The sequence below is a fragment of the Nerophis ophidion genome, linkage group LG13 (genome assembly GCF_033978795.1).
Source record: "Nerophis ophidion isolate RoL-2023_Sa linkage group LG13, RoL_Noph_v1.0, whole genome shotgun sequence".
In the NCBI taxonomy this organism is placed as follows: domain Eukaryota; kingdom Metazoa; phylum Chordata; class Actinopteri; order Syngnathiformes; family Syngnathidae; genus Nerophis; species Nerophis ophidion.
This window is the reverse complement of record NC_084623.1, coordinates 48,708,877-48,721,376: the sequence shown is the minus strand read 5'-3', so window position 1 is coordinate 48,721,376 and position 12,500 is coordinate 48,708,877. Positions and strand designations below refer to the sequence as shown.

The 12,500-nt window shown below is 30.1% G+C and overlaps 1 protein-coding gene across 1 annotated transcript in view; it reads left to right on the top strand.

Moving 5' to 3' along the window:
- Positions 1-2,299: 2,299 nt before the first annotated feature.
- Positions 2,300-12,500, top strand: part of LOC133564046 (uncharacterized) — an 18,402-nt gene continuing 8,201 nt past the window's right edge. The window contains exons 1-2 of the mRNA XM_061918128.1: positions 2,300-2,394; positions 8,044-8,176. Of these exons, the coding sequence (XP_061774112.1) occupies positions 2,384-2,394; positions 8,044-8,176 (144 nt within the window). The 5' untranslated portion in view covers positions 2,300-2,383. The remainder of the gene's footprint in view (positions 2,395-8,043; positions 8,177-12,500) is intronic.

The following is a 12,500-nucleotide window of genomic DNA, read 5'->3' as shown; positions in this document are numbered from 1 at the left end:
CAAAACATTATTGGGAATTCTAAATGGTCTGACTCATTAAAGTGTTAAAAAATAAATTATACATTTTATTACCTGTTTACTTTACTCGAAATCAACTTAAAATGATAAGTTTTGTTGTTGTTTATGTTTTTTGTTTGTTTTAGGCCCTTTTTAAAACAATTTTTTTTTTTAAAACAGCTTACTTTTTTACATAGCAAACACAAAATATGCAACATTATCCTCAAAGAATATCTCGAAGTGGAATATTTAATGTGACTTTATTGGAGCCTTAAATAGGTCAATAATTCATAATGTTATGGATTTTGATTCAATGTTGTTATGAGTTTTTCAACTTTTTAAGGCTCCAATTATTATATAATCTCAAATATTCCACTTAAAACATTTTATTGGGTGATAATATTACTTATTTTGTGTTTTTTCCATAAAAAAATGGGTTTCTTTGACAAAAAGAGCATACAACTTAAATATTTAATAACATTATATTGACAGATGGACCTAATGTTGATCTAGAGATTTAAACATTGAATAATAATACAAATAACAATATGACACTTAAAAACAAATCACACAAAAATTATTGGGGATTCTAAAGCATGGGTGTCAAACTCTGGCCCGCAGGCCAAATCTGGCCCACCGTGTAATTTAATTTGGCCCTTGAGGCAGTATCAATTTAACATTAAAGCTGGCCCGCCGGTGTTATACAGCGTCGGTGCCGCTGTAACACCGCATTCACCGCTAATACTCATACTTGCCAACCCTCCTTATTTTGCCGATAGACTCCCGAAGTTCAGTGCCCCTCCCGAAAATCTCCCGGGGCAACCATTCTCCCGAATTTCTACCGATTTCCACCTGGACAACAATATTGGGGGCGTGCATTTAAGGCACTGCCTTTAGCGTTCTCTACAACCTGTCGTCACGTCCGCTTTTCCTCCATACTAACAGCGTGTCACATAATATTTGTGGCTTTTACACACACACAAAGTGAATGCAAGGCATACTTGGTCAACAGCCATACAGGTCACACTGAGGGTGGCCGTATATACAACTTAAGCACTGTTACAAATATGCGCCACACTGTGAACACACACCAAACGAGAATGACAAACACATTTCAGGTGAACACCCGCACCGTGACACAACAGAACAAATACCCAGAACCCCTTGCAGCACTAACTCCTCCGGGAAACTTCCAGCAAACTGACCAATAATTAACGTTTTATTCATGCATTTTCTATTGCTACTTCAAGGCTTGAATGTTTGGTTCATTCATTATTGCTATTTTATTTTCAAAATGTATTATTAGCCTGGGGAAAAAAATGGATATTTACCTCAGAAAATTGCAAATAGAAAAAAAGGCATAACATTTTTATTTAAATTGTATTTGATATGCCATTGATATTTTTTTAATTATTATTTTTGTTATTATTTGAAACTGGATTTTGCATGTCACTAAAGTTATATAAGCCTTGCTTGTTCAATATTTAATGCAAAACTTGTTTGGGTCCCTATTAAAAGGTTCATTTGTTCAACCTTGGCCCGCGGCTTTGTTCCGTTTAAAATTTTGGCCCACTCTGTGTTTGAGTTTGACACCCCTGTTCTAAAGGGTCCGACTCATTAAAGTGTTAAAAAATGAATTATAAAATTTTATTAACTGTTTACTTTTAATACAAAAACCTCGAAATCAACTTAAAATTATAAGTTTTATTGTTGTTTATGTTTTTTGTTTGTTTTAGGCCCTTTTTAAAACAAATTTTAAAAAAACAGCTTACTTTTTTACATAGCAAACACAAAATATGCAACATTTTTCCCCTTAGAATACCTCAAAGTGGAATATTTAATTCATAATGTTATTGATTTTGATTCATTATTATTTTTTAAAGAAATAAACAGCCTGCCTGGCAGCTTTGTGTTATTAGAGTCAACATTGCAACATTTTCTTGTTACATTTCACCTGTTGGCTCTTTTATAACACTTTTAATGTTTTTTTTATAGTATTTTTACAATGTGTTGTGGGGCCGTTAAAAAAGGACCTGTGGGCCACAAATGGCCCCCGGGCCACACTTTGGACACCCCTGGTTTAGAGCAACAGAGGCTTCTCGTAACACATCAAAAATGTAAAAAAAAATGTCGTTTTCTGGCCTGAAATTCTCCCATCTGCCTCTTTTTTGATGGCGTGGATGAAATGGAAGCATGCATTTGTCACCTAGACTGCAGATATCTTATCTGGCTTGCACAGCGTCGCTAGGCAACGCACAGGAAGTGACAGACCTGTGGCGTCTCACCTGACTGGAGGCAGTGAGGACTGGTGGACAGCATCGACCTGGGTGGGTCACGGCTGTGTGTTGCGGACCGACGGCGGAATCGAGCAGGACCACATGGGGACATGTCAGAAAGGTGAGATACTGTCGCAGCGCCATTGTTGGACTTGCAACTGCAGCCATTACTACTGATAGTTTTCAAGCGAGGACAATAATAACACGACTAAATGTGGGTCGTGTACTTATATTCAATGGCTAATGTTAGTCCACAAATTAAATTGGGCCCTTATATATATTTTTTTTCATTGAAAACAATTTTTACACTATTTTTAATACATTGTGTATTTTATTTGATATATGTTTTTCTCTCATTGTTCAAAAACGTGTTTGTTTTTTATAAAACATTTTACATAATCAAAACATAATTTAGCATTTTAATTTATTTTTTACATTTTGTCTTTAAATGACAAATGCAACACTATTAAAACAAATTATTTTTTTTTTGTAATTGTAGATAATTAAAACAAATTAGTAACTCAATATTAAAAGAATGCTGTTTTTAATTAACATATGTAACAATTAAAATACACATTTGCATTTTTTTAATAAAAAAATAGTTTTGAATAACAAATTTGACATGATTAAAACAAACGTTTGCATTTTTTTTTAATTGTAAGTTGTAGGAAAAATTGAACTCTTATATATTTATATATCCGTGGAAAACTAGACTTTTTAATCCGACAAATGTTTTTGTTGTAGAATTATATATAATTATATTTGAATTGTTCAAAAATGTGTTTGTTTTATCTAATACATTTTACACAATCCAAACTATATGCATTTTAATTTATTAATTTTTTTTAATTGTGTTTTTAAATGACAAATGTAACGCTATTAAAAACAATTTGCAATTTTTTTTCCCAAATTGGACATAATTAAAACAAATTGCTATTTAAATTTAAAAAATATATATGTTTGATTAAAATATGTAACATGATTAAAATACACATTTGTAAATAAAAAATATTGTGTTAAATAACATTTGACATAATTTAAACATACATTTGCATTTTTATTTTTTTATTGTAGGTTGCAGGAAAATTTGGGCCCTTATATATTTATTTATTCATGTTATCAATTTTGATTTTTATTTGACAAATGTTTTGTTGTAAAAGGAAATATATTTAATGTTTTTTTGTATATATATTGTTCAAGAATTCGTTTTTTATAAAATATTTCTACATAATCAAAACATAATTTAGCGTTTTAATTTTTTTTATTGTGTTTTTAAATGAAAAATGCAACAGGAAATATATTTAATGTTTTTTTATATATATATTGTTCAAGAATTCGTTTTTTTATAAAATATTTCTACATAAAACATAATTTAGCGTTTTAATTTTTTTTATTGTGTTTTTAAATGAAAAATGCAACACTATTAAAACTAATTTTCATTTCCCCCCGTAATTTTACATAATTAAAACATTAATGTATAAATATTTAATAAAAACGGTTTTATAAATAACATATGTATTATAATTAAAATACACATTTGTATTTTATTGTGTTAAATAACACATTTGACATAATTACAACATACATTTGCATTTTTTTAATTGTAAGTTGCAGGAAAAATTGGGCCCTTATTTATGTATTTATTCATGGGAAACTATTTTTACACTTTCCTCAATCAATTTTGAATTTTATTTGACAAATGTCTCAATGTAAACGAAATATTTTTGCTAAATTATTTGTTTTTAATAGTTCAAACATGTGTTTGTTTTTTTATAAAACATTTTACATAATCCAAACATAATTTTGAATTTTTTACATTTTTTATTGTGTTTTTACATGACAAATGCAATGCAATTAAAACAAATTTGCATTTTTTTCTTCTAATTTTACATGATTAAAACAAATTAGTATTTCAATGTTGATTTCTTTTTTTAATTAACATTTGTAACATAATTAAAAAATACACATTTGCATTTTTGTCATTAAAAAAAATTGTGTTAAATAACACATTTGACATAGTTAAAAATTGCGCCCTTATATATTTGTTTTATTATTTTAGTGTTTTAAAATAGCAAAATCTAAACACAAAACAATGTTCATTTTAAATAGTAAAATAGTTTTGAATAACAATTTAAAAAACTCATTAAAACCCAAATCAGCATTTTCACAAAAAAAGTGTGTTTCTAAATAATGAAATATAACATACTTAAAATATATTTGCATTTTCAAAATAATAGTGTGTTTTGAACAACAAATTTAACCTAAACATTTAAAAAATTACATCTTTAAAAATGTATTTAATAACAAATTTTGCCTAATTAAAACACAGATTTGCATTTAAAAAATAGTGCTTCCGAACGACAAATTTAACATGATTAAAACCAAAATTTATGTTCAAAATTAAAAAAAAACAATTTAAATAACAAATCCAAATAATTAAAACATAAATTTGCATTTTCAAAGTCAATACATTTGGTTCTAAATAATCAATTTACCATAATTTAAAAAAAATGTATTTTCAAAATAAAACAATTTACTTTTTTTAAATTCCATCCATCTTCTTCCGCTGATCCGAGATCGAGGACGCATTTATAAATGTTATTTTCAAAATTAAACAAATTTGTGTTATTTAAATAATACATTTGACATAGAGAATACATTTTGCATTTTTTACATTGTAAAATGTATATATATATACATACATCCTATAAACACATTTAACATGATTAAAATAAATCATATTTTTCAAAATATACAATAAAGTGTTTTTAAAAAATATATTTAACATGATTAAAATATAAATTAGCATTTTAGTACATAAAAAAGATTCTCTTAAAGAACGCATTTGACTTAATTATAAAACAAATTTGCATTTTTAAAATTGCAACATTGTGTTTTTTCAATAACAATCTTCCATCCATCCATCCATCCATTTTTCCACCGCTTATTCCCTTTTTAAGGTTGCGGGGGGGGGGGGGGGGGGGCGCACCTATCTCAGCTACAATCGGGCGGAAGGCGGAGTACACTCTGGACAAGTCGCTGCTTCAATTAAACAAATTGACATTTTCAAAATTAAACAAATTTGTGTTTTTAAATAACATATGTAACATGATTAAAATATAAATTTGCATTTTTATTAAAAAATAAATAAATACTGTGTTGAATAACACCATTACCATAATTTAAACATAATGTATGTCACGCTTATGAATCATGTTATGTTTTGTTTTTTGGACATTCAGTTCTGTTTTTGCACTTCCTGGTTTGTTTTCGTCTCCATGCCAACTCATTGATTTTCACCTGGCCCTCAAGTCACCTCCCAGTCCTCATCCCTCACACCTGTTAGTAATAATCACAGTTATTATTTAAGCCAGAGTTACCAGGTAGTCAGCCTGGCAACTTCCCACTTAACCCACATCTCCATGTACCTACCTTCATGCCTTGCTGTTCGTTTTTTTTTTTACCACGCCACGTAAGTTTTGGTATTTATGCCTCAGTGCAAGTTTTCTTTTTTCATGCCACAGTGCAAGTGTTTTTGTTTCACGTTTATAGTTTACGGCCTTTGTTCTAGTCATATGTTTTTGTAGTCAAGTATTTGTTCTCCGCCATTGTGCGCGCCCTTTGTTTGCCTCTTTTTGTTAATTATAGTGTTAAAGAATTAAACATGTACTTACATTCACGTCTGGCTCGTGCAAATCATCCTCTTCGTCGAAGAAACAACCAAAGTCCAAGTCCTTGTGTGACAGAAAAACCGAACAGCAAGGCATGAGGGTAAGTACATGGAAATGTAGGTGAAGTGGGAAGTTGACAAGCAGACTACCTGGTAACTCTGGCTTAAATAATAACTGTGATCATTACTAACAGGTGTGAGGGCTGAGGACTGGGGCGTGACTTGAGGGCCAGGTGAAAATCAATGAGTTGGCATGGAGACGAAAACAAACCAGGAAGTGCAAAAACAGAACTGAGTGTCCAAAAAACAACACATAACAAAAACAAAACATGATTCATAGGCGTGACAATGTTAATTTTTTTCAATTGTAAAATTTTGTTTTTAAAAAAAAACACATTTTACATAATTAAAACAAAGTAGTAGTTCAATATTAATCAGATTAGTGTTTTAATTAACATATGTAACCTAATTAAAATATACATTTGCATGCATTTTTGTACATTTAAAAATAGTGTTAAATAGCACATTTGACATAATATGAAACGTAAATGTGCATTTTTTTATTGTAATTTTTTTTTCAATAACAAACTTAACTTAATTTTAAAAAATAGCATTTTCAAAATTTAACAATTTAGTGTTTTTAAATAACATTTGCAACATGATTAAAATATAAATTTGCATTTTTGTAAAAAAAAAATATTGTGTTAAATAACACATTTACCATATTTTAAATATGAATGTACATTTTTGAAATTGTAAATTTTTGTATTTTAAAAAACACATTTTACATAATTAAAAAAATTGTATTTCAACATTAAACAAATTAGTGTTTTTAATTGCCAGACGTAACTTAATTAAAAAACACATTTGACATAATACAAAACATAAATTTGCAGTTTTGAAATTGGAACATTACCCAGCCTTCCGCCCGATTGTAGCTGAGATAGACACCAGCGCCCCCTGTGACCCCAAAGGGAATAAGCGGTAGAAAATGGATGGATGGATGGAAGTTGTAACATTGTGTTTTTTCAATAACAAACCTAACGTAATTTTAAAAAATTAGCATTTTCAAAATTAAACAATTAGTGTTCTTAAATAAATATTTTAACATGATTAATATATAAATTAGCATTTTTTAAAATATGTTTAACACATTAAATTTTTGAAATTGTAAAATGTAGTTTTATGAAAAACAAATTTTACATAATTAAAAAAAATGTTCAAATATTAAACAAATTAACTTCATTAAAATATAAATTTGCATGCATTTTTGTAAATCAAGAAATCGTGTTAAATAACACATTTGACATAATATAAAACATAAATTTGCCTTTAAAAATTGTAAAATTTTGTTTTTCTTAAATAACAAATTAAACCTATTTAAAACGAATTAGCATTTTCAAAATGAAAGAAATTTGTGTTTTTTAATAACATACATTAATTAACAATGGTGAAATATAAATTTGCATTTTTGTAAACAAAAAAAATATTGGGGTAAATAACACATTTATCATAAATAAAACATGATTGTACATTTTTGAAATTGTAATATTGTGTGTTTTTTAAATAACATTTAACATAATTAAAACAAATGGATCATCCATTCATCCATTTTTTAAAATAATTAAAACAAATTAGCATTTTCCAAATCAAACAGTGTTTAAAAAATATATATTTAACATGATTAAAACATAAATTTTCCTTTTTATAAATAAAAAATATTGTAGATATGTATAAATGCATATTTTAATTATGTAACATAAGTAACATAATTAAAATATACATTTGTATTTTTGTGGAAAAAAAATAAAATATTGTAGTAAACAAGACATTAAACATATTTCAAACATAAATTTGACGACCAGGGAATGAAGCGAAAAAATGTCAGGATTCAACTTTGACCCCCAGAGCACATAACTAAGAGTCATCCTGCTTCATTTGGAGTTTTGCATCCTATCAATTATAGAGCAGCTGACATTATGGAGCAGTGGCACACCTGCTCAGGTGTCCTCCCCCCTCCCCCGCCCGCCTGTAACTCTAGCGCTAAGTCGGCGGTCATGTTCTAGCTCCACACCCGCTAACGTGAAGGTTTCCTCTCAGTTCTTCAGATGTGAACACCTTCAGTGCAGGCAGCCTTCCCAAATCCTACTCGTCCCGCTACTCTGAGCTCGGTGTGGCCCACTTACCTGCTTCTGCGCGCCACGGTTCTGATTCTGGACTAGGATCCACACCTGTAAGTTGTTGGCTGCACCAAACATTAAAACAATGTTGAGAACTTGTTGAATGAGGTCCTGACGTTGAGCAATTCGTAAATAAGGTGAAAAAACATGCTTTTTGACCACGTTTAATAAATGTCAGGTGTGATGTTGATTTGACCGTTGAATTTTGGTCTTTTTCCTAACAACAATCCAATGTTAGATATCACTGTTGTTTCAGTTTACAAATACAGACATTTCGCAACATTGTTTCAATGTCAGTTTTAAAGAACATGTACGTATAATCAAGGTTGTATCAATGTCAGTTTTAAAGAACATATATGTATAATCAAAGTTTTACTAATGTCAGTTTTAAAGAACATTTATGTATAATCAATGTTGTATCAATGTCAGTTTTAAAGGACATATATGTATAATCAACATTGCATCAATGTCAGTTTTAAAGTACATATATGTATAATCAACATTGCATCAATGTCAGTTTTAAAGTACATATATGTATAATTAATGTTGTATTAATTTCAGTTTTAAAGAACATATATGTATAATCAACGTCGTATCAATGTCAGTTTTAAAGAACATCTATGTATAATCCACATTGCATCAATGTCAGTTTTGAAGTACATATATGTATAATTAAGGTTGTATTAATTTCAGTTTTAAAGAACATATATGTATAATCAACGTTGTATCAATGTCAGTTTTAAAGAACATACATGAATAATCAATGTTGTATCAATGTCAGTTTTAAAGAACATATATGTATAATCAATGTCAGTTTTAAAGAACATATATGTATAATCAATGTTGTATCAATGTCAGTTTTAAAGAACATATATGTATAATCAACGTTGTATCAATGTCAGTTTTAAAGGACATATATGTATAATCAACATTGTATCAATGTCACTTTTAAAGTACATATATATATAATCAACATTGTATCAATGTCAGTATTAAAGAACATATATGTATAATTAAGGTTGTATTAATTTCAGTTTTAAAGAACATTTATGTATAATCAACGTTGTATCAATGTCAGTTTTAAAGAATATGTATGTATAATCAACGTTGTATCAATGTCAATTTTAAAGAACATGTATGTATAATCAACGTGTCAATGTCAGTTTTAAAGAACATATATGTATAATGCATGTTGTATCAATGTCAGTTTTAAAGGACATATATGTATAATCAACATTGTATCAATGTCAGTTTTAAAGTACATATATGTATAGTAAACGTATCAATGTCAGTTTTTTAAAGGACATATATGTATAATTAAGGTTGTATTAATTTCAGTTTTAAAGAACATTTATGTATTATCAACGTTGTCTCAATGTCAGTTTTAAAGGACAGGTACGTATAATCACTGTTGTATCAATGTCTGTTTTAAAGGACAGGTACGTATAATCAATGTTGTATCAATGTCAGTTTTAAAGAACATATATGTACAATCAACGTTGTATCAATGTCAGTTTTAAAGGACATGTATGTATAATCAATGTCAGTTTTAAAGGATATACATGTATAATCAACGTATCAATGTCAGTTTTAAAGAACATATATGTATGATTGTTGTATCAATGCCAGTTTTAAAGAACATATATGTATGATCAACGTTGTATCAATGTCAGTTTTAAGGAATTTATATGTATAATCAACATTGTATCAATGTCAGTTTTAAAGGACATATATGTATAATCTACGTTGTATCAATGTCAGTTTTAAAGGATATACATGTATAATCAACGTATCAATGTCAGTTTTAAAGAACATATATGTATAATCTATGTTGTATCAATGACAGTTTTAAAGAACATATATGTATAATCTATGTTGTATCAATGTCAGTTTTAAAGGACATATATGTATAATCAACATTGTATCAATGTCATTTTTAAAGTACATATATGTATAATCAACGTATCAATGTCAGTTTTAAAGAACATATATGTATAATTAAGTTGTATTAATTTCAGTTTTAAAGAACATATATGTATAATAAACGTTGTATCAAAGTCAGTTTTAAAGGACATATATGTATTATCAACGTTGGATTGATGTCAGTTTTAAAGAACATATATGTACAATCAACGTTGTATCAATGTCAGTTTTAAAGAACATTTATGTACAATCAACATTGTATCAATGCATGTTTTAAAGGACAGGTACGTATAATCAACGTTGTATCAATGTCAGTTTTAAAGGACATGTATGTATAATCAACGTATCAGTGTCAGTTTTAAAGAACATATATGTATGACCAACGTTGTATCAATGCCAGTTTTAAAGAACTTATATGTATAATCTACGTTGTATCAATGTTAGTTTTAAAGAACAAATATGTATAATCTACGTTGTATCAATGTCAGTTTTAAAGAACAAATATGTATTATCTACGTTGTATCAGTGTCAGTTTTAAAGAACATATACTGTATGTATAATCAACATTGTATCAATGTCAGTGTTAAAGGACATATATGTATAATCTACGTTGTGTCAATGTCAGTTTTAAAGACCATATATGTATACTCAACGTATCAATGTCAGTTATAAAGAACAAATATGTATGAACAATGTTGTATCAAAGTCAGTTTTAAAGGACATATATGTATACTCAACGTATCAATGTCAGTTATAAAGAACATATATGTATGAAGAACGTTGTATCAATGCCAGTTTTAAAGAACTAATATGTATGATCTACATTGTATCAATGTCAGTTTTAAAGAACATCCATGTATAATCAACGTATCCATGTCAGTTTTAAAGGACATGTATGTATACTCAACATTGGATGGATTAGTTTGGTTAAAGCTACTTAAAAGTCTGTCAAATGTAAACATGTAAACAGTCTGTTAAGCTAGCAAAAAGAGATGTTAGCAGTAGCGTAGCAAGCTGCTAGAATCAATGTTCTGATATCGGAAACTTTAGATGCAGGCTGATAAAATGTAATATCTGTTTTATTGTCGATATCGGACCGATACAGGATATCAATCTTGGATCGGTACACCCCTAAATACAAGATATGAATGTGAAAAGGTATAGGATAGGATAGCATAGCATAAGGTAGAAAAGATAAGTGTAGGATAGGGTAGCATCGGGTAGGGTAGTAAAGTTCAGGGTAGGATAGGATAGAGTTTGGATAGGGTAGAAAAGGTCAAGATAGGGGAGGATAGGACAGGGTAGGAAAGTGTAAGGTATAAAAGGTCATGGTAGGATAGGATAGACTTGGATGGAGTAGGATAGGGCAGGCCAGGGTAGGATAGGATAAGATAGAGTTGGATAGGATAGTGTAGGGTTGAGTTGGATAGAATAGGGTTGGGTAGGGTAGGATAGAAAAGGTCAGGGTAGGATAGGATAGGGTTGGATAGGATAGAGTTGGATAGGGTAGGATAGGGTAGAGTTGGATAGGCTAGCATAGCATAAGGTAGAAAAGATCAGGAAAGGATAGGGTTGGCTAGTGTAGGGTGGGGTAAGGTAGAAAAGGTCGGGGTAGGATAAGATAGGATTGAGTTGGATAGGAAGCATAGCATAAGGTAGAAAAGGTCAGGGTAGGATAATGTAGGGTAAGGTACAAAAAGGTCAGGGTAGCATAGGGTTGGATAGGATAGGGTTGGATAGGGTAGGGTAGGATAGAATAAAATAGGATAGGATAGGGTTGGATAGGATACCGTAGGGTAGGATAGGATAGATTGGGTCAGGGTAAGGGAGACTAGGATAGGGTAGGGTAGAATGGGTCAGGGTAGGGAATGATAGGATTGGATAGAACAGAGTTGGCCAAGGTAGGGTAGAAAAGGTCATAGTAGTGGAGGATAGGGTAGGTTAGGGTAGGGTAGCAAACGTCAGAGTAGGATATGATAGGGTTGGATAGGATAGAATAAGATAGTATCGGATGAGTTAGGATACAATAATGTTGGGTAGAATAGGATAGGGCAGGATAGGGTAGGATAGGTTAAGATAGGGTTTGATAGGATAGACAATAGAATAAGACAGGATCGGATAAGTTAGGATAGGGTAGGGTAGAATAGGATAGGGCAGGGTAGGGTAGGATAGGTTAAGATAGGGTTGGATAGGATACGATAGACGATAGAATAAGATAGGATAGTGTAAGGTTGGATAGGGTAGGGCAGGGTAGGTTAGGTCATAGGGTAGGATAGGATAAAGCAGGTAGGATAGGGTTTGATAGGATATAATAGGGTAGGATAAGTCAAGTTAGGATGGAATAAGATAGGATAGGGTTGGATTGGTTAGGATATGATAGGGTAAGGTTGGATAGGGTAGCGTAGGAGAGGGTATGGTAGGTCATAGGGTAGGATAGGATAAAGCAGGTAGGAT